At 43.7% G+C, this 23,494-nt stretch overlaps 1 protein-coding gene across 1 annotated transcript in view; it reads right to left on the reverse strand.

Moving 5' to 3' along the window:
- Positions 1-16,066, reverse strand: part of ARL13A (ADP ribosylation factor like GTPase 13A) — a 39,782-nt gene extending 23,716 nt beyond the window's left edge. Inside the window, exons 1-8 of the mRNA XM_063141743.1 lie at positions 16,008-16,066; positions 12,752-12,822; positions 10,880-11,129; positions 9,900-10,005; positions 7,867-8,072; positions 6,222-6,315; positions 2,545-2,764; positions 91-189 (exon numbers count right to left, since the gene is read on the reverse strand). Coding sequence (XP_062997813.1) covers positions 91-189; positions 2,545-2,764; positions 6,222-6,315; positions 7,867-8,072; positions 9,900-10,005; positions 10,880-11,129; positions 12,752-12,822; positions 16,008-16,066 — 1,105 coding nt within the window. The remainder of the gene's footprint in view (positions 1-90; positions 190-2,544; positions 2,765-6,221; positions 6,316-7,866; positions 8,073-9,899; positions 10,006-10,879; positions 11,130-12,751; positions 12,823-16,007) is intronic.
- Positions 16,067-23,494: the final 7,428 nt, after the last annotated feature.

Below are 23,494 nucleotides of genomic sequence, written 5' to 3' on the forward strand. Positions count from 1 at the left end.
TATTGGTGTCATAACTCTCATCAACATATTCCAGCCCTTCCCCCCCCCCCCCCCAAAAAAAACCCTGTTTCTGCATTGAGAAATACATACCAAAAGTACTTGATAGGTTCTCATTTGGCTGGCTCTGTGATGATTCCTGAGTTTTTATTTTATTCTTTAATATCTTATTTTTCTTCTTTGGTCGCTGTCCTGGAAAAAGAGGAAGTGCACAAGTCAGAATGAACATCTTGGCAAAGACATGATGCAACAGTATCAGCCAATTAAAGAACTTTTTAAAAATCAATTTACTATTTTTTAAATAAATTGATCTGCAGCGCAACCTTATACATTCATTATTCTTAATATTAGCTGAAGCTCCCTGAGAGGTTCACAACAATTTATGTATTATTTGTACCCCATCTTTCCACAAAACATGCACAAGGCTGCTAACTAGTGTAAAATCTACAATAAAAAAGTAACATAACAAACAATATAACAACATCTTAAAGAAGGAAAGCAGGGCCAAATTAGTCCTCCTGAGAAGCAAGTTTCTTCTTGATTTCCCTCTCCTGCAACCATCAGCCATCAGGCTGCAGCAGAGGGAGAGGCAGGTAACAGGTTTTTATTGTAATATTGGGCTCCTCCAAACTTTGAATCGCTTCCATTCCAGCTATTCATAATAAGAAGTCCAACAATCTTAATGTAATACAACTGGCCATTATAAGAACTTTTTAACTTTATGTTTTGTTGCCTGAATTTTCTTCCCCCCCCCCCTTTGCCCTCCCCATTCTTTTTCCTTTTGTGTCATGTCTTTTTAAATTGTAAACCTGAGAGCTCTCTTGGTCTTTTATTTTTAATTTCTGGGAGCTTTTCCTTCTGAAGAACAGGGTATAATTGCTTTAAACAAATAAACACATCGAAGAATGTTAGCCATTCAAAAAGATATTTAATAAACATACTAAACACAGAACAGTAGAGAAAACAAATCGACTCTAAAGGACAAATGCCTGTTTAAATAAAAAGGGTTTTGCCTGTTAGCCCAAGGCCAGCAATGATGGGGCTAGGGGATCTACTCTCGGTAGGAAGCTCCAAAATCTGCTTGCACATGTCTACTCAGAAGTCATCTCCAATGGATTTATTTATTTATTTGTTTATTTAGAATATTTATATACCGCTCCCCATTGAAAAATTTCAGAGCAGTGTACAAGGTAAAATGAAAATAAAAACAGAATAAAACAGTTAAAACAAAATTTAAAAAGAAGCAAAAACAGAAATCCAAGGCTGCATGTTAAAGAAAGGCTTCTTGGAATAAAGACGTTTTCAGGAGGTGCCGAAAGGAGTACAAGGTTGATGCCTGCCTGACCTCCAGAGGCAGGGAATTCCACAGGAGGGGGCCACCACGCTGAAGGCTCTTCCCCTGGTGGATTCCAATCGGAGGATGGATCTACGTGGAACCACCAGGAGCAGGCCCTCGGATGACCTCAGTGACCGGGCAGGTTGGTAAGGGAGAAGGCGCTCTCTCAGGTATCCTGGTCTCAAGTTGTTTAGGGTTTTGTACACAAGTAGAAGAACCTTAAACCTGGACCAGATTCAGATAAACATGCACAGGATTGCAGCCTTACTAGACGAATGTGATGCAAATTGCCTACTGGGTCCTGTTACGGATATATTGAGTTTATAGTATTGATTATTTACATTTTTTTTAATTGATTGATCAAACACTGCCGAATGCCTGCGAAAGTGATGTTTCGGAAGATTCCAATGGAAACAAACCATTTTTCTGACGCGTGCGATAACTGGCAGGCAGTCGTGCAAGGAGACAAAACAGATGGCAGAGATGAATGTTCACATCCTTGCAAAATACAGATAGGAGAGGAAGACGAGGAAAGAGCTGCTGAAATATGATGGTCCTTGCAACAGGGGGCGCTACGGGGACAGGTAAGTCCACAAGGAGGAGAAGTCATCGTTGCTAGGAGAAGGTCTGATAAGACCTGCTGGCATGTTGATAACTGTGGTCACATCAGCAATCACTAGTGTAGTTTCTTTTCTTGCCAGTATAATTGCAGGTGATTGATTTGGTTAGCAGTTTATGGGAACTTTACTTGGGAAGATGAGAGCTTTGCATGATGACAGCATTTGGGATGCGCTGCAAAATTCTCATAGCTGCAGCAAACCAGTGCTCAGTCTCTTGGCAAATATTTGATTACTACCGGTACAGTGGATTTAATTAGCAAAGCATGTTTTTCCATCCCTATCATGCTGTTGTCACAACAGTCTTCTAAAGTAAACGATTGCTTTCTGTTTTTTAGATATAGCCTGGAAGCTGAGAAACTGGGAATTTGCCCAAGCCCAGGTGAATGGATGGCAGAGGTGGGATTTGAACGCAGAGCCCTGACGTTTCGACACTCTGTGGCACATCCCGCTGCTTCGACTTTCCCTAAAATTGCTGTGTGTTGCAAAACTGCTTGTTGCAAAGCTGCGACACAATTAGAAAAGTAGTGCAAAAGTACGACGTACGTCAGCATTGCCACTGCTGAGTTTATTTTGCTAGAAATCCACGCTTACCTGGTGGGGGTGGGGAGGTTTCCGAGCCCCTGGGATTCTCTTGAGCTACCTTGTTGCTGTGGAGGAGACCGGCGATCGCTCCCACTTTGCTCCCACTCATTGCCAATTTTCCACTATCGTCTTCAGCTAAGGTATCCTCAGACTGCACCAAACTTTTCTTTTTCACCTTCAGCTTGACTTTCCCCTTCCTTTTCTTGGATGCAAGTGCTTTTTCCTCTTTCTGTGCAAAACACACACACACAAAAACCAACCCGCAAATAAAAAAACAAACTAACAAAACCAACCACATGATGGAAAGCTCTGGGACTGTTCACACAACACGCTAACCTACGCTCAGTGGTTGAATGTGGGTTGTTTTGAATTGTGGGTTGTTTATTGCACCCTGGGTTAGCTTGTTGTCGGAACCCAGGATGTTGTTAACTATGCAGGGTGGCTTATTTTCTTGAAAAATCCACCTTGAGAACCCGTGGTTTGTTGTTGAGTTGTTCAGGGTGGTTGTCGAGGAAATCAAGCCGGGTGGTTCTTTTACCCATGCCCACAGTTATAAGAAAATGGCTCTATAAATCATTAGCTCTATAAATTTTAAAGTTCATGGCTTCCTGCTTAATGAAAACATGTTTTTAATGCTGGAATTGCTTTCACGATTAAGCTGATGCTGAAACTATATCACAAGACAGGCGGTGTCCACTCCGGCAGTTGGAGAGTGGAGTAAGATGTCTGCAAGGCAAGATAACTGATAAAAGAAACAGATGGAGATGTATTTCCTGTAGCTGTTGCAGTACCCATATATGTAGTGTATTCTAGTCAGAGTAGTACTTAAACTTTGTACATGCCTAAATGCTTTGCTTCTCATTAGTTATCGTATTGCAGAGCTGTATTATGATTGGTGGGAAGGTTCTGCCATTGTATCTAAGGGGAACGGACCCTATAAATATGTTAGCCTTTCCTGAAATTATTGGGCAGTTCCTCAGGTCTTCTGAGACTGTCACCCTGCAGCGCTGCTTGTAATAAATCTTCTAAAGAGAGGGAAATTGTGTCTTGAGAGTCTGTGACCGCCACTCAGCGAACCACGGGGACCCGCCCTTTAGGGTCCCACCACAGTGCTTAACAAGACACAATGCATGGTTAATAAGCCACCCAGGCACGAGAACTCACCCCGTGGAAAACATGCCGCATTCAGACAACATGCTAACCTATTGTTCAACAAATAATTCACAGTTTGAAACAACCCACACTCAACCACTGAATGTGGGTTAGCGTGTTGTGTAAACAGCCTCTCTATCTTTAGGGGCAGTTTTAGAAATTTGTCATTCAAAATGTCCTTGCCCGCAAATGGATTGCCTGTATTAAAAACAACAACATTGGCTACCAGTCTGATTCTGGCTCAGTTCAAGCTGTTGGCATGGACATTTAAATCCCTCTGTGGCATGGGTCCTGAGGATCCCAGGAAGCACGTCCTATATCAGCAACTGGAATATTAAGATTCAGCACCAGCTCTGTGTTCCATGTATTAGGGCTTGGCTAGGGAACCTTCCGACTGTAGGTGTAATCTGAACAATAGAGCTTTCCCATCTGGCCTGTGAATGCTTAGGCTTTATCTGTGGGGGCCCTTTCCTTCTCAAGCCCACACCAATAGCCTGGAAGCTACTGGGGGGCTTGGGGAAAGGGTAGGAAGAGGAATCCCTTTGTTATCTCCAATCTATAATTGGAAATAACAAGGAGATTCCCCTGTGTGTGCTCCTCCTCCCCCACCCCAAACAGGAGGGCAAGCAGTGTGAAGGAGAATCCCCTTGTTTTTCTGCCTAAACATTGCTCTCTGAGTCACTTTGAAAACGTCAAAATAAAAATTTCGAGCTGAGAAAAGCTGTCTCCTGCAACCTGCACAAAATGTGCAAATACATCTGCTAATTTTGCAAAATCTGTTCTGCTTCTGCGAGTAATATGGAAGTGCAATGAGCTAAGCAAAGCCTTGAAATTCAGACCATCTGCTCCCTGGAAACCTTGCTCAGAGATCCTCCTGTTTCTGGGTAGATTTCATTAGGCAATGCCTCCATATTTGCCATCCTACCTTCACACGCTTGAGTGTTAGAAACTTACATGTTTCTTTTTAGAAAGTTGATTATTCTCAGGATGCTGAGTTTTGCATCCAGTCTGAGTCCCTGCGTGTACAGTGTGATCATGGAAGACACACAGATTGGTCTGTAGGATGTGCCCTAAATAAAATGTGCTATTTTCAGATGCTTTATGTATAGAAACTGGTCATATTCCAGAGACATTTTTGCTCCACTGTTTTTGTGCATTGCATAAAAGCACCTGTTTTACTCTCCCTGGTTCAGGTTCGGATGGAGTTTCTATCAGGATCTGCCCAAAAGATATTTCCTATCCTTCCACAACTTCCACCGCCTGCTGTAAGGGCAGTTTGATCTAACAAAGAGCTCAGTATCTAGGTTTTAGGTCCTGGTTATAGGGGCGAAATGCCAAAAGACAGGACTTCAGCAAAAGGGGCACGTTATCTGCAGCGCAGTCATGTGAGTTTCCCAAAATAATCTGAACTGGAAAATTTCCCCGAAATAGTCATTATCCTAAATCAATTGTTGACTGATTTAGCATGTTTATTTAAAGTTTATTTTCAAGTAAACCACATTAATTTTACATACAGTATAAATATCTCAAATGTCCCCCCCCCCCCCCGTGGCCAAAAGTTGTTGAATTGAAATATTTGATTAGGAAAGGAGACAAAAATCAATATAGTGCATTTAAGCTGCAAGTCTATACTCACCTGTAAATAAGTCCCACTGAACTCAATGGGGCTTACTTCTGAGTAGACATGTATAGGATTACATTATTAGTGTAGCTGAAATGTTATATTTCAAAACTTGCCTTATAAATTATTTTTATTGGAATACTTATAAATATTTTAAGACATGGTAACTCAATCACATACGTTTCTCTTGCACTGCTTAGATTACTGGGAAAACGGTAATCTATTTGTTTTAGCATGCCTAATGAGCTGTGCACATAAATATAGTGTGTGTGGGGGTTACAGCACAGATCCGTTGTTTGACACTGGACATGGGAAGCTGCCTTATACTGGCTGGTTCACACAACACAACAAGCTGGAGTACGGGTGAGTGTGGCTTGTCATTGAGGCCTTAGCTAGACCTAAGGTTTATCCCGGGATCATCCTGGGGTCATTCCTGCCTGCTCCTGGGATCCCCTGTGTGTCATTTACATGAACAGGAACGACCCTGGGACGATCCCAGGATAAACCTTAGGTCTAGCTAAGGCCTGAGTCATGGGTTTTTGTTGAATTGTAGGTTGTTGCTGAACTGTTGGCTGTTGTGTCTTATGAACCCAGCCACACTAACAAACCATGATTTGTTAATCACAAACAACTCACAGTTCATGGCCCAACAACAAACCATGGTTTGTCTTCATGGGTTGATCATGGTTGAAACATGGTTTGTTAGCATGGTTGGGTTCAGACAACACAATAACCTATGTTTCAACAACAACCCACGGTTCAACGACAATTCACACTTGTCCCATTCTCAACTCTTGAGTGTGGGTTATTGTGTTGTCTGAACCCAGTCATTATGTCTCTAATTAACTAAACAAAACTGAGTTTCTGAAGAGGAGCTTTTTCTGCCAAGGAATATAGCGACATCACTGGTTACCTGTGAGAGGATGTTCTCGGACAGCTTTGTGGTTTTGCTTTCATCCGTCTTGGCATTTTCTTCTGGGCAGCCCTTTCTTCTTGCCCGTGACTCTCTAAAAGTAGACATAAACAGATTACCCCCCAAATACAAAACAACCAATACACCTGTTCTTCTCTTCCTTCATCACTAACCAAAGGTGCCAATAAAAGCTCTGCCACCTTATAAGATTCCTGGGCAGCGGTGAAGGTATGATGAAGGTTTGAGACCAAGTTCTACATCCAACGGGTAGAGCGTTGGATATAGAACTCGGTCTCAAACCCTACTCAGCTATGGACACGCTGATGGCCCCTTGAGCAAATCACTCTTTTCCAGGCTCAGTTCACAGTTGGTTAAATGGGAATAATTTGTCTCACAGGAGTGTGAGTGACTCAGATCTGAACTGTGAGACCCAATGCCGGCTCCAGGTTTTTGAGGGCCCTTCGACCCCCTCCTTTAGTAAATCCACCTTCTCACTGCCATTATAACCAGTTGCTGTTGCTCTTCCCCTCTTTTCTTGCCTCCACTTGATGGGTAGAAAACTAGTGAGCAATTAATAACACCAGGAGATCCCTGCTGGATCAGACCGACGGTCCCTCTATTCCAGCATTCTGTTCACACAGTCAGCAACCAGCTCTTGACCAGGAACCCACAAGTAGGACACGGGTGTAACAGCCCCCCCCTCCCAATGTCCCTCAGCAACTGGTGTACCTGGGCTTACTGCCTCTGCTACTTGATGGAGCACATAGCTATCAGGACTAGTAGCCATTGATAACTTTCTCCTCCAGGAATTGATCTAACCTCTTCTACTGCTCCTCCTTCTCACTACCACCACTGTCTGGGCCAGAGTGAGAGGCACACAAACAAGCAGATTGTAATGGGGAAGAGAAAGAGAGAGTGCAATTTCATGGAGTTCTTGTCAGTGGGCCCCTCCTGGGGTGTGGACCCATGACAGGTGCCCCACCATGTCTACCCTTGGCCCCAGCACTGATTGTGATACAAAGCCCTAAACAACTTGGGACCAGGATACCTGAGAGAGCGCCTTCTCCCTTACCAACCTGCCCGGTCACTGAGGTCATCTGAGGGCCTGCTCCTGGTGGTTCCACCTAGATCCATCTTCCGATTGGAATCCACCAGGGGAAGAGCCTTCAGCGTGGTGGCCCCCCTCCTGTGGAATTCCCTGCCTCTGGAGGTCAGGCAGGTGCCAACCTTGTACTCCTTTCGGCGCCTCCTGAAAACATCTTTATTCCAAGAAGCCTTTCTTTAACATGCTTCTTTTAAATTTTTATAATTTTAAATTATTGCTTCTTTTAAATTTTGTTTTAGCTGTTTTTATTCTGGTTCCCCCCCCCCCATTTTACCTTGTACTCCGCTCCAAAATTTTTCAATGGGGAGCGGTATATAAATATTCTAAATAAATAAATAAATAAATAAATAAATAAATAATACAATAAGAAAGCATGGCTAGGATTTTAGCTTTCATCTCTGCTCAGTTCCACCTCAAACTCAAGCTGATGCTGTTTTTCGGCCATGCTAGTGATGCCATTCCAAAGACCTGGCGTGGCCCACTCCTTCAACTGTCCACATAGTTGGGTGGAGTGGAGGTGGGTGGGTGGGTGAGCCATACCTGTTTTCCCGCATCCTGATCCCGGATCTCTGTGCTTTCTTCGAAATCTCCCGCTCTGGTGACGCTTGTCGTTCAGGGCCGTCTTCGTAGATGCGGGCGCAGAGAACACCGTAGTTGATGGCAATGGTGTGTAAGAGCCAATGAAGTCCTTGAACAATGGTCCAGCACTGGATTCTGGGAAGTTTTTTGGTAGCTGAGCAGGGTTCCTGTGAGATGAAGACAGAAGACAGCGTCTGGTCAAAGAATAGTGAAGAACTGGAAAGAAACTACAGATCTATCAATAATTGTGTGGTATAACTATCTTTGGAATATTGTGTTGAACATCTTTAGAACATTGTGTTGGCTGAAAAACTAACTAAACAGATATGGGCACAAAGGCAACAAAAGGAATCTGACACCTTCCATACAATTTGGTATAAATTAATAGACTTTACTAACAAACAAGGTTCCGAGAGAAAACCACCAGCATGTCATGGACAGATTTTCCTCCATTGAACAGGGGGTTGGACTTGATGGCCTTATAGGCCCTTCCAACTCGACTATTCTATGATTCTATGGAAATATACATTTAGATAATTACAACTAAATCTTAAATTCATGATGAACTTCTGTGGAAAAAAATATAAGGCTATTCATATATTGAAACTCCTGTGATTCCTGTTTACTGTAATTGGAATTCCTATGTAATGTACGTGTTTTGTTAGTTGAAAAAGTTGTAATATTTTATATACTCATTCATTACATTGAAAATATGTGATTAAAAGTCAATGAAAATAATTATATAAGGCAGAAGACAGCTTGAACACCCAGGTCCATTGAAGGCAAAATAAAATAAAGAAATCCACAAGTTGAGTTAGCAGGTGGAAAGGAAATTCGATAAGTGTGCAGCCAATGGGATTACACCGTCAAGCAAGGTTTTCCTCCCTCCCATTCCCCCCTCCATTTTTTTAACCTCTTGCCTGATGAAGAGGTCTGGAGATCTCACAGAATCGTAAAATCATAGAATAGTAGAGTTGAAAGGGGCCTACAAGGCCATCGAGTCCATCCCCCTGCTCAATGCAGGAATCCACCCTAAAGCATACCCGACAGATGGTTGTCCAGCTGCCTCTTGAATACGTCCAGTGTGGGAGATCCCACAACCTCCCTAGGTAACTGGTTCCATTGTTGTACTGCTCTAACAGTGAGCAAGTTTTTCCTGATGTCCAGCTGGAATCTGGCTTTCTGTAACTTGAGCCCGTTATTCCGTGACCTGCACTCTGGGAGGATCGAGAAGAGATCCTGGCCCTCCTCTGTGTGACAACCTTTCAAGTATTTGAAGAGTGCTATCATGTCTCCCCTCAATCTTCTCTTCTCCAGGCTAAACATGCCCAGTTCTTTCAGTCTCTCTTCATAGGGCTTTGTTTCCAGACCCATTGTTTGGTTCCATTGTTGTACTGCTCTAACAGTGAGGAAGTTTTTCCTGATGTCCAGCCAGAATCAGGCTTCCTGTAACTTGAGCCCATTAAAAATCTTGCAGATTTTTTGTGATCTTTTGTTTGGCCTCCCCTCCCCCAATAGCTATAGAAGTTTAAAGTGTATGTACCCATGTGTGTGTGTGTGTGTGTGTGTGTGTGCTAAGAATGGCAGGTTCCCTCTAGTGACATGTTGTGACCTGATGCCATGCTCCCGCTGGAAGAACCCTCCTCAGAGGAGGAATTGGAGCTCCCACCGACAGACAACATTGAGGAGCAGTCTATGTTAGGATATGTGAAGGACCCTGGTTCCTTGGAGGAGATGGCCATGCATCCATCCTCACAAGAGGAGGGGAACTCGGTCTCTGAGATAGAGGCTGAGCAACCACCTAGCTTCCCTCAAAGCATCATCATCTCCAGAGTAGACCAGTGTGGGACCCTTAAGAGGAGGAATGCTTGCTTGCAAAGGAGGACTGCTCGTGAGTCAAGGACTTCTTGTGAGGTTTCCTTCATTCTTTCTGGAGAAGAACGCTGCAGGCTGTTGCCAATGTGAGCGAAGAGGGTTGCCTGCCTCGTACTTACGATTCGACACAGGGACTTGCTTTCATTCGCCAGCTTCTCCAGAGACAGGCGCTCAATGATTTCACAGGGCAAAAGGGCGTCCATCTTGTCCTGTTTGTTTGCCAGCCTTGAACCGTCCGTGCAGAAATCCAAAGATAGCACAGACAGGTGGGGGGGGGAAAGACGAGATCCCGTTAAAACAAACAAATGCTCATTTTGTAGTTCAAATTTTGTTCTAAGGGGGCTGGTCAAAGTATGAGGAAAAGCAACAGATGTTCAAGGAACAGCTTAAATTTTATAATAATAATAATAATAATAATAATATCAGTCACTGGCATCACATCAAAAAACTATACAGAAAATCCTCAGAAACTGGCCCTACCAAAATACATCCGCACCAACATCCAGAAAGCAGCCATACTTAAAACAGGTTCAATAGTCAGGAAATTTCTGAATCTCTAAAAGACAGCAGGACTTGGCAAAGCCCGTCCTGTCCATCTAGAAAAACTGACACGAGTGAGAAAAGAGAGATTAATAATAATAATAATAATAATAATAATAATAATAATAATAATATCATCAATATCAGTCACAGGCATCACATAAAAAAACTATACAGAAAACCTTCAGAAACTGGGCCTACCAAAATACATCCACACCAACATCCAGAAAACAGTCATGTTGAAAACACGTTCAATAGTCGGAGAATTTCTCAATCAGTAAAAGACAGCATGAGCTTGTCATGTCTGTCTAGAAAAACTGCCATAAGCAAGAAAAGAGAAATAATAATAACTATTACTATTTATTAACTGTACTTTTATCCCACCAAGAAGCCTCCAGCCACTTTCCTTCCTAAGGAAAGTGTGATATTGACAATATATTGTTTTTCGGTGGGTCTGACCAGAACTGAAAGGTGGGTACAAATTCCAACTTTTATCCCCACCCATTCATCACAGAGGACAAAGGAATGAAAGAAAGTGTAAGCAGGAGGAGTGTCTCACAGTAACAGAGGCTTTCCGGAAACCGTGGGGTGTCCCAGGACACGGGAGAGGGTCTTTTTGGCCTCATCCACCCGTGCTACATCGCTGGAGTCGAGCACGAAGATAATCCCATGAGCCGTGCTGAAATGGTCCTTCCAGGTTCCCCACGACCGCTGCCCCCCGGCCAGGTCCACGAGGGACACCTCAAACCTGTCCACTCGGAGCTCCATCTGGTTTGGCTTTGTGGTGGGCAGCAACTCACAGGACAGGACTACAACGCCGGCGAGGCAAGAGCAGGAAACACACAAGCAAACACCAAGGATCAGTTAATAGCCTCAATAAATTACACAGAGAAGTTTGCATATTGCAGTCAACTCCCTCTGTTTTGCAGTAGAATCATAGAAGAATAGTAGAGTTGGAAGGGGCCTCTAAGGCCATGGAGTCCAACCCCCTGCTCAATGCAGGAATCCACCCTAAAGCATCCCTGACAGATGGTCGTCCAGCTGCCTCTTGAAGGCCTCCAGTGTGGGAGAGCCCACAACCTCCCAAGGTAATTGGTTCCATTGTCGTACTGCTCTAACAGGGCATGTCTACACCTATGGGTGAAGACGGCCGGAGAGGGGGCGATCCCGGACTTACCTACTTCTGGGATCGTCACCCTGTGTCTACACGCAGCACGCAATGTCCCGGGAAGAAGAGGGCATCACGCCTGCCATTTTTTTTTTTAAATAGAAAAAGAGCACAGGAGCACTCAAACATAAAAGATATGGTTTTAAAAAAAACCCCACCTCGCTCCCACTGCCCCCACCTTACCCCTGTTGATGCCCTGTGTCTGGTTCCTGGCTCCTCGCATTTCCTTGTGAGGAGCCGGGACAAACCAGGATGGCAGTTCACACCTCCCACGGTCTCGGGATCATCCCGAGACCGCTGGAATAACCAGGATTAAAGTGTAGGGCCATATCCTAGGGAATGGGAGAGATCATCCCTCCCTGCTCCTGGGATCCCCTGTGCGTCATGTGGATACACAGTGGCAATCCCGGGATGACCCATGGAATATCGCCCTGTCTAGACATGCCCACAGTCAGGAAGTTTTTCCTGATGTCCAGCTGGAATCTGGCTTCATGTAACTTGAGCCCCTTATTCCATGTCCTGCACTCTGGGAGGATCGAGAAGTACATTTTATAGAGAGTAATCATGCTTAAAGAATCGAGAGTTCATTGTAGTGAATCCTATGTCAGAACAGGTGGCGCGATTTGGGCTCAGTAGCAATTGAAATCCACTACAAGGGTTGTAAACGAATGCGGGCCCTCCGTTTTACTTAGGGTGGCCACTTACGCATCGCTGCAAAGGAGGAAATGCATCCCCAAAAAGAGGGCAGAAGAGGACACAGATTTGGATAGCATTTGCAATTTAGAAATGATGTCTATAATTTGAATAGCAATACAGCACTTTTCACCATAGTCGGAAACACTCTGGACAGGTGAACAATATACCTGCTAAGTCTGCTGTTTACCCTTAAAGGTGATCTGATTTTTATTTTTTTTGGTGGGGGGAAATAAAATTAATATCAATCATTAACTCTTGGCAGGCAGTTTCAAGCCCCTTGCTGTCCATGCTTAGGTTTCTTGATCTTTAAACCAGACTTAGATTGTCCCCTGAAAAGTAGGACAGTTGGCCAGTCCTAGCGCTACCTGTCAGCCAGTTTGTGTCCTTGTCCCATCTGTGTAAGGCTGGCTGGGATAATTAGCATAAAAGAAAGGCACTCTGCACAGGCTCAGAGGCACTCTCATCCCTTACTACTTTACAGTAAACCCTTCTGTGCATTGAAATGGGATTGTGGGGTGGAACTTCTGGCAAACCTTAGCTCAAAATGAGTTCTGCTCAGCAACTCACCTCTCTGGATTTCTCTTACTAGGGAACTTTTCCCCGCTCCGTCTAGGCCGAGGACAAGGAGAGTCATTTTCCTGGTGGCAAAGAAAGGGGGACAGGGTTATTCTGCAACCTAATAGCACAGGTGTGGGCAGACTTCAGGCTTGTGGGATCTACAGACTGTAGAGAGGGAGATGAGAGGGGAAATGGGGCCATTCCACCAGCCCTGCTGAAAGACTACTTTTTAATTTCCTTTCCCCTCCTCAGCGCTTTATCCTTGTGTGTCGTGTCTCTCTAGATTGTAAACCTCTGGGAAGGAACTGTTTTATATGCAAGCCATTCCAGGAGCAGGATAAAAATGACTATGAATGAATGAATGTTCTGTTTTCTATAGCACTCTAAATTCTCCCAACTGGAGCCCGGTGGGGCAAAATTGTAGCTCACCGGTGCCAGTTTCTTACCATACCGCATGATTTACTACAGATCAAGGATACTAAAAGCCAAATTTGAAGGGTGGGGATTAGAGAAGATTTTTTGTTTGCTACGGCTGTGATGACACATTGGAAATGATTGCTGATCTGCAAATGAGCCAGAGTTCTACCCAATAGATGTTGACCTACCATCTGGCCACCACTGTAGTAGCACTTTGGGGACAAAATAAATCCCCCCTTTTGAGAGGGGGGATTTTCAACAGAAAATGACACAGGGAAAAGAGTTTATTCAAACCTCTCCCTGTGCTGCGATCCCAAACCAAATCTCAGGACACCCCCCCACCCCATCCCACACCCCCACCAGTGGCTGCATCTTGTAAAGAAAAAGGCATGAAATGTCATGAGCACACCACTTTAAAAAAAAAGCCGACGTAATTAATGTAATTTGTCATTGGCCTCAAAGTTCTCTTCTAGGGAAGCAAGGGGCCTCTTGTAAAACGGTTTAGCAGCCACTGTTTGGGGGAGAAGGATGACTAGAAGTGAGACAAGTGATGTCTTTTTCCTAACGGGCAGAAGGTTTCGTCCTTTGAATGGCAGTGCGGGCAGCCCAGAATTCATCAGACGCATCTTTTCCACATCGCTGCGCGCATTCCCATTCCGCTGGAGAACGTGACACAGAACAACCTCGCTTCATCCCAAAGTGGCAAGAACAGAGTTGGCCTTCTGTGTTGCTATGGTGATTTTTGTGGGGTTCAGGCCTGGCTGAAAGGACAAAATATACTTGAAACTGAATTGGATAGAGGGAGGGGGGACATTTTGGAGAGCCGTAGATTGCTTGGCAACCAGCAGGCTTTCAGTTTATTGCCTTAGTAACCTTTCTTCTGCACTACACAAATAAACTCCAAGCTCCGTGGTCATATAAAATTGGGAAAGATTCATGGCGAGCCTCTTATTACCCAAAATGCTCTGGTTTGTTATGCTGTAAAAGCAGCTAATAATAATAATAATAATAATAATAATAATAATAATGGTCTAGGGGACCTTTTCTTCTGTCGCCCCCAGATTGTGGAATGGCCTGCCGGAGGAGATTCGTAAAATTAATTCTCTCTGTGATTTTAAGGCAGCTTTAAAGAGTAGCCTTTTCTGGCAGGCCTATCCAGATCAATGTTAAATTAAGAATTTTTAAGATGTATTGATTCCTGTTCTAATGTAGTTCCCTGCCTCGATCCAAATGGAGAGGCGGGTAAGAAATAAATATTATTATTATTATTATTATTATTATTATTATTATTATTATTATTATTATTGATGATGATAATGTACTGAGGTTAAACCTGACAATCCCTCATTTTATTTATTTATTATTTTTCTAATCTGCCCAATATCTAATGTTCTCTGGGCAGATTGCAAACAGTTAAAAAAATTTAAATGCCACAGAACAGTTAAAAATATGAAATAAAATACAAATATTTAAAAAGAATAGAATAACATTCAGTAAGTTAAATCTCATTCTTGACTTGGAAACTCTAATATGTGATATCTCATATTGCTGGAGGTTGCCTGTTGAGAGGAGAGAGAGAGAATAAAAAATGCTCTGCACATGGCCAGAGTCCATATCATTTTTCGTATGATTTGTCACGCTCCAGTGTTGATGTTTGTGCTAATAAATATTTCAGAGAAATGCCCCTTTAAGAGCCTATGCGGCAGGGTCTTGCTATTTACTGTGTAATCTGTACAGCACCATGTACATTGATGGTGCTATATAAATAAATAAATAATAATAATAATAATAATAATAATAACAGTTTTATAAATTACACAGAAAGTTTAAAAATGGTTTGAGGGGGTGAGTTTTCTCCCAAAAAGAGCCCAGAAAACAGACATTAATGACCATTACTCTTGTGTATAGTGCCATCAATGTGTGTAGTACTTTAAAGAATAATAAAAATACAGGTCCCTTCTCAAAGCTCACAGTTTAAAATTTGACACAGGGGAGGCAATGGTATTTATTTATTTTATTGCATTTTTTTACCCCCCAATAGCTGAATAATAGGAAGGGAAGAAGATGGGGCCAAGGAAAAGCAGGAGATTGAACGAACACTGGGTTAAATAAGAAATGATAATAAAATAATTATTTTATTTATTATTTATTATTTATTTATTTACAATATTTATATACCGCTCCCCATTGAAAATTTTGGAGCGGTGTACAAAATAGAATGAAAATAAAAACAGAATAAAACACTTAAAACAGATTTTAAAAGAAGCAAAAACAGTGACTCATGGCTGGACATTAAGGAAAGGCTTCTTGGAATAATGATGTTTTCAGGAGGCGCCGAAAGGAGTACAAAGTTGGCGCCTGCTTGACCTCCAGAGGCAGGGAATTCCACAGGAGGGGGGCCACCACGCTGAAGGCTCTGCCCCTGGTGGACTCCAATCGGAGGATGGATCTATGTGGGACCACCAGGAGCAGACCCTCAGATGACCTCAGTGACCAGGCAGGTTGGTAGGGGAGAAGGCGCTCTCTCAGGTATCCTGGTCCCAAGTTGTTTAGGGCTTTGTACACAAGTACAAGAACCGTAAACCTGGCCCGGTAGCGAATAGGTAGCCAGTGCAGTTCCCTCAGCAGAGGAGTTACATACTGGAAAGGGGCAGCTCCAGACAACAGCCGTGCTGCAGTATTCTGCACTAGCTCCAGCTTCCGGAGCAGCTTCAAGGGCAGCCCCACATAGAGCACATTGCAGTAATCCAATCTTGAGGTTACCAATGCCTGTACCACCGTGGCCAAACTATCCCTGTCCAGGAGAGGCCATAGTTGGCGAAACAGCTGAAGCATTCCTGGAATTTACCTCATAGGCTCTTGGATTGCCTGCAGCCAAGACCAGCAGTAAGAGAAGAGGTGAAACATGCTCTGGGAAACCAGCAGAGTTTAGCGGAGGTGGAGTTTCTGGTGTGTGTGTTTTCCCCCTGTCCATGAGAAAAAAAATAACACAGCAATAAGAATTCCATCAGATTTCCATTTTTTAAAAAATGCTTAAAAGGTTGGCCATTATTGCTCCAACTGATTTTAATTCATACAGCCACAATAACTATGCATCCCCCCTCCCCAACTGCACAGGTTATTAGTATTGCCAGGTGTCAACCCAAAGATATCATCTGTTGTTCTAATGGCCCTGGAAGCATTAAGAATTAACCCAAGAACAAGTGGGAGGTGCAACTAAATGTTGCAGTATGGTGTGCTTCTATTCAGGGTTCCGCCATATTCTTTGGCTTTGATCTCCCCCTCAGGCTCAGAGGAAGACACATGGGGGGGGGGAGTTGGAGAGGAAGGGTGCTTCATCCAGGAATCCACCATCTGCTACTTTGGGGCCTTCCAGGCCAGAGGAAGGGATTTCACCAGATTCAGTGGGCACCCCTCACTGTTTCCATGCTGAAAAAGCCAGTGGCTGCAGAAGCAAGCAATGGCCCTTTAAGAAGAAACCACTCCTCGGAGGGGATGGGGTTAACACCAGATCCAGACCTGCCAGCGACCATAAGGCCTCTGCATGTTGTTGAGACAACTGCTAGTCTTGATTGAGTTGCAGCCAATACTTGCCACAATGATCTGCCCAGGGTCCTGACAGGCTTTGCCTTTCAGATGAGGCCTTGCTTCATTGTACTTGATCTTTCTTTATCAGAGGTGATTCAGCACTTCCAGTACCACAGCTGCAACCCAGTCTCCCCTCAGAGCCCTAAGCCGAGTCAGGACAGGTGCCAGCCAGCTAGCAAACAATGTCCTTCTCTGGGAATACTCCATTCCATTTCCCCTGGTTTTCTATTTTCCTTCTCCCTACAGCCTGCCAGCATTTCATGGCCATGAGTTCTCATTGGGCTGTTTTAGGGATTCCCTCCCCTAGGTTTTATTTTTTATTCTAATTTTTTTGGGTGGGAAGGACTTCTGCAAACTTTGGGGTTCCCCCCCAAATACAGATACCTCCCTCTTGTGCAAGGATGAAGCTATTTTGGCTACACTATGGATCCACTCACAGATAACAAATTCACTACTAGGGCAGGATCTTTAAAACGGTTTATAACAGTAGTGACAAGTGTAGGGGCCCAGGACACGCTACATCTACAGTTTTAAAAACGTTTTCAAAGTGCCATATCCTGATTGGTGTAGATCTGGCCTAGTTCTCTATGGGATGATGACTTAAGAGGTAGCTGATTTGCTAGAAAGAAATGTGAAAAGGTGCTATCTTAAACCAAAACCAAACCTGAAAACAAAGTAAGTTTAAGAAAACTGATACAAACAATATATCAAATTTAGGTATAACTATACTTATTACAATAAAATCATATTAGTAGAAAATATTTTAATTTTAAAGCAAATACATACATTTAAAATTTAAACAGAATAATCCACATACATCAAACTTCAAACGAAAATCCCCAAACGTGTTTCAACCATACAGGTCTTCATCAGTGGGAAAAGGATATGTGGATTTAAATTTTTTTTAATACAAATATTAAAAACAACTTTTTATGCCCCAGATATAGGGAGTTTCTATCGGACCCAAAGTTGGCTCTTGTAAATCTCCAAACTTGTAACAAGGAAGACAGGGGACTAGATACTCCCTCCTGTCTTCAAGAGCTTGGCTCCCAAGTAATATCTAGTTGCATAAGTGATGTCTCAAATGAACAGGTATATGCAATATACCTGTCTCAAATGAATATGTCTCAAATGAACAGGTATGGGCAGCTGGTTGTCCACTGCATAAACAGAATGCTGGACTAGATGAGGTGGATATTATTATTATTATTATTATTATTATTATTATTATTATTATTATTATTTGTGTCCCGCCTTTTGCCCAATGCTGGGCCTCAAGGCAGTCTTACAAAGTTTAAAATATACATGGGGTGGGGGAGGGAAACAAAACTATAAACAATTAAAAATACACAACAAAATTATAAGACATTAACATAGATGGAGGGCTGGATTATTCTCCAAAGGCCTGCTTGAACAAATTTTTTTAGCCTGCTTCCGAAAGCCCATCAAGGAGGGAGCCAGCCTAGCTTCCCCGGGAAGAGAGTTCCAGAGCACCGGAGCAGCCACCGAGAAGGCCCTCTCCCATGTTCCCACCAAGCGTGCCTGTGAAGAAGGTGGGACTGAAAGAAGGGCTTCTCCAGAAGATCTCAAAGCACGGGCAGGCTCATAAGGGAGAATACGGTCTTTCAAATAACCTGGACCCGAACCATATAGAGCTTTATAGGTCATAACCAGCACTTTGAATTGTGCCCGGAAACAGACTGGAAGCCAGTGGAGCTGTTTTAATAGGGGAGTTGTCTGCTCCCTGTAACCAGCCCCGGTCAACAATCTGGCTGCAGCTCTTTGAACCAGCTGGAGTTTCCGAACACTCTTCGAAGGCAGCCCCACGTAGAGTGCGTTACAGAAATCCAATCGGGATGTGACTAAGGCATGTGTCACCGTGGCCAGGCCCGACATCTCTAGGAACGGGCGCAGCTGGCGCACTAGCTTTAACTGTGCAAATGAACTCCTGGCCACCGCCGAAACCTGGGCATCCAGGCTCAGGGCTGAATCCAGAAGTACACCCAAGCTGCGGACCTGCGTCTTCAGGGGAAGTGAAACCCCAATCCAGCACAAGCTGAATCCCTATTCCCTGATCTGCCTTTCGACTGACCAGGAGCAGCATGGCTCTTCTTGTTCTCTTAGGTCCACCTCTGTTGCCTGCTATGAAGCAGTTTATCTTCTGGCCCATTCAATGGTGGTTGTGAGAAGGAGGAGCAGTAGATGCCCCTGCCTACTTACACTCTGGATTTCTGTCTGTCAAGAAGCAAGTGGTAGCAGCAATGATACAGGAGAGGAGCAAGAGTTACTGCTGACAATGGTGGTGAGAAAGCAGACTCACTGAGGAAGGGGGCCCATGGAAGATGAGTTGCCCAAGAACCCCCCAAAACCTGGAGCCAACAATGGTTGGAGCATACACAAATGCTGTCTCCAGGTCATAGAATCCTAGAATCATAGATTAGTAGAGTTGGAAGGAGCCTATAAGGCCATCGAGTCCAACCCCCTGCTCAATGAAGGAATCCACCCTAAAGCATCCCTGACAGATGGTTGTCCAGCTGCCTCTTGAAGGCCTTTAGTGTGGGAGAGCCCACGACCTCCCTAGGTAAATGGTTCCATTGTCATACTGCTCTAACAGTCAGGAGGTTTTTCCTGATGTCCAGCCAGAATCTGGCTTCCTGTAACTTGAGCCCGTTATTCCATGTCCTTCACCCTGGGATGATCGAGAAGAGATCCTGGCCCTGCTCTGTGTGACAACCTTTTAAGTATTTGAAGAGTGCTCTCATGTCTCCCCTCCATCTTCTCTTCTCCAGGCTAAACATGCCCAGTTCTTTCAATCTCTCTTCACAGGGCTTTGTTTCCAGACCCCTGATCATCCTGGTTGCCCTTCTCTGAACACGCTCCAGCTTGTCTGCATCCTTCTTGAAGTGTGGAGCCCAGAACTGGACGCAATATTCAAGATGAGGCCTAACCAGGGCCAAACAGAGAGGAATCAGTACCTCACGTGATTTGGAAGCCATACTTCTATTAATGCAGCCCAAAATAGCATTTGCTTTTTTTGCAGCCACATCACACTGTTGGCTCATATTCAGCTTGTGATCTACAACAATTCCAAGGTCCTTCTTGTTTGTAATATTGCTGAGCCAAGTATCCCAGTTACATCTTGTAACTGTGCATTTGGTTTCTATCTCCTAGATGTAGAACTTGGCATTTATCCCTGTTAAATTTCATTCTGTTGTTTTCAGCCCAGCACTCCAGCCTATCACAATCACTTTGATGGGACTACTCTATTCTTATACCATTCCTGCTGGACCTTTGGAAGTGTCCAAGATTCAGCTCTAGAAAGAACAGATGGTTCCTTGGCTCAGATCCCCGTACGGTCTCTTTCCCCAGGATTGGCCTTTTCCTCTTGAGGCAATGAAGGCCATCTCCCAATAGACTATTAGGCCTAATAGGAAGCTGTGGACTCTGACATCCCACATAACAGTTCTGAAACTAGTCAGCATGCAACGGAACTTGTCTGTCTATCAGGGCACTGAAGCAAACACAAGTCTTGCTTTTTGAGTGAGAAGGGTATAATTAAAATAGAAACTCTCACCTGTTTCTTGCTTTCATACTCTCCTCTTCCCCATCTGTGTTTCTCCTGTGATCAGCTAAACCTAATCTGGATTTAATGTATTCACCATGAAGAGTTTTCCTTAATCCCAAAGTAGGTCCAAGCCAGGAGTGCAGCGAATTCTAAGAACGGTCATTTTGAAGAACCTGCGTCTAAGTGACCATGAGAGAAAGAGAGAGAAGGAGACCCACTTTTCGAAAGTGCCATGCCCTGGGCGTCTGAGGAAAGTAGCAATCAGATCTGTCACGGGTTTAAAACGGCTTGAGAAAATGGAACTCGCCAATTGGCTGGTTTCGCAAATCTCTTGTAATGGATCACCTCACAGTTCAGTCATGTGTTGGCTAAATCCTAGGATTGACTGACGTGCAGCTGCTGAAATGCACAGAGATTCCCCAGTCATTCTGAAACTGTTTTTGTTGAAAATGGAGACTGAGGCCTTAGCTAGACCTAAGGTTTATCCCGGGATCATCCCAGGGTTATCCCTGTTCATGTAAATGACACACAGTATATCCCGGGAGCAGGGACGACCCTGGGACGATCCCGGGATAAACCTTAGGTCTAGCTAAGGCCTGGGTGTCCTGGAAAGAGTGCTGGAGTTAAGAGTCCTGGGTTCAAATCCCCCTATAGCCTTGGTCCATTCAGATCTTTCAACCCAATGTTCCACATAGAATTGTTGTTAGAATAAAATGAGACAACATCTATCATTCTTCTCCTACTCCTTCCCAGATCAAGTCTTTAAAGGATGCTTGATATGAAGCACAGTGGATTACAGTTTATTGTGGACTGTTGCAAGATTTATTATAGTACATGTGACAATAGCATGAGAGCTATCAGTTATTATAAAAACTTAACTGCAGTGGAATAAAAAATACACAAGACATTATCTCAGTTTAGCCCAGATGGGATTGTACTGAACTTCTTGATAAATTCTAATGCAGCAATTTCACACTAGATTCTCCCTTTGAAGTTCCACTTGAAGTTCCATGTGGTTGCCCCTCTCTGTCTGTATTTTCTATATGTCAATTTTTCCTCACCTCACTGCTTACATATAATTCCCCTCTACAATCACATTTGGCCCAAATGGAGAAAATAGGTTATCTTCCCACTATGACAGATTTTAAGTAACTTACCAACGCCAGGATGTTCGTATTATCAACACTGCTTTGTGAATGGTCTCTTTAACAAATTTACAAACATTTAAGCTTTAAGGTAATTGTCACAGTCGCTTTTTTTGCCTCTCATTTTTCTCTGACCTCACTGCTTACAATACCGCCCTGCACGTACCATCTGTCTGTGTATATACCTGCTAACTACAGATAATGGTTCATGAACTTCAAGTGGACTCTAATTCATGACAGCTGGTGCCATAATAAATGTCTGTCTTTAAGGAGCCGCAAGACTCTTTCTAGAATATGAAACAGTGATTCCTTATTCAGCAACCAATTATCTGCCCTCATTTCCCCTGTTATCATCCAAACCACAGGCTTCCTGTTCCTAATCCTATTATTGTTATCCCTAAATACAAATCGCCCTAGGCGACTCTCCAGGGCCTGCCCTCAAATTAAGGCAATCAGAGCCTCTCAGTTTACTTCTAAAGTTGCATCTGGTTGTGCCATTTCAAACTACAGGTGAAAGAAAGCTGACCTGACCCATGAAAAAATAATTCCGACTCATAGAAAGCTAACATGTCATTGGGCTCCTCTAAACAAGTGATTTATTGCACTCTCGGGAATGGCCACTCACAGAAGTTTGCAGGTCCATTAGATGATGTTGTCAAAGTGCAGGATGTCTTCTGTAGTATCCCCTGGAAATCCCGCTGTGAAAAGAAGCACTTTTAATGCGGTAATGTCCTGAAAAAGCAGGATCTTCCACCACTATATGGTGTGGTCTCAACTGAAGTGAACGGAGTGGAAGTATTCAATTCAAATCACGTGGTTGCCCCTCTCTGCCTGTGTAATGCAACCCATAACAATTGCACCAAAGAAACAGGTAAGCAATGTGATTTCCTCTTGATGTAGAGGCACTCGTTGAAAAGGCTAGAGTAACACCCCTTCTTCCTGCCATGTAGTTTTCCATTTGCAGCACTTTGGGTCCACTTTATTTCAGTAGTTATGTCCATCCTTTCATTTAAGTGTGCTGAAAATGCAAAGCTGCACTTGCGTCTTTAGAACATGAATAACCAGGGTTAGCAAAAGGGTTTTTCGCTCTAACATATCAGGAATGTAGGACCAGTTGCGAAGCATGGGATGGGAGAGAGAGGAGAAGATAAATGTTAGATATATGCTTCACATTGGAAGTAATACGCAAAGCCATCTAAACTGGGAGGCATAAGACCATTAAGTCTAGAATTATCTGGATGCACCACTGACTCTATGTCTCTAAGAATGAGAGTCTGGGCTGCGTGATTTCCCACTTTGAAGGCAGGTGTTGGGAAAAGATGGCCAAATCAAAGACACAGACACTGAGGATGCTACAGAACAAGCTGTGAGGGATTTGCACAGATTAAGGCTACTGTCCTAGATAAGAGCTCCTGTGGTGAAGGATGAGAGCAGCAAGAATCAAAGGAAAACAAAACAACAAGAATGTGTAAGACTCATTGGCAAGGCAACAGGAACAAAGGTGGTATACAGCAGGAGTGGACAGGCTGCAAGCTGGTTAGATCTACTTGGCTTTTTAAAACTAGACTCCAAAGATCCACCAACCAGAGACAGGTACAAAACTCTGGGCTCAATCATAGGCATGACAGATAGTCTCTCTAAACATGCATAGAATTGCATGGCTGGCTGGGGGATGTTGTGAGTAGTAGGACTTTTTTTCTGTCTAACATGCATGGAATTTCACTCTCAGGTCCAGTTCACTACGGCCCAGCATGGCTTAAATTAGCCACGATGGGTCATGGCACCTGTTGATCAGCATTGTGAATATTTAAGCCAGCACAGGTGATCACCATGGCTTATTGTGAGGTGTAAACCCAGGTCACTTGTTGGCATAGTTAACACACCACCCATGGCGTTCTACGTAGATTGTTACCCATGGCAACAAGCCACCCTGCCGAGGTTCACATGTTACAATATGCCATGGCACCCGCTTGCCACATCTTGTATATTCACAATGGCGACTACCACACGCTGGAACAAATCGTGGCTTATTTAAGC

This window comes from Elgaria multicarinata, chromosome 15, assembly GCF_023053635.1.
Source record: "Elgaria multicarinata webbii isolate HBS135686 ecotype San Diego chromosome 15, rElgMul1.1.pri, whole genome shotgun sequence".
Lineage (NCBI taxonomy): Eukaryota > Metazoa > Chordata > Lepidosauria > Squamata > Anguidae > Elgaria > Elgaria multicarinata.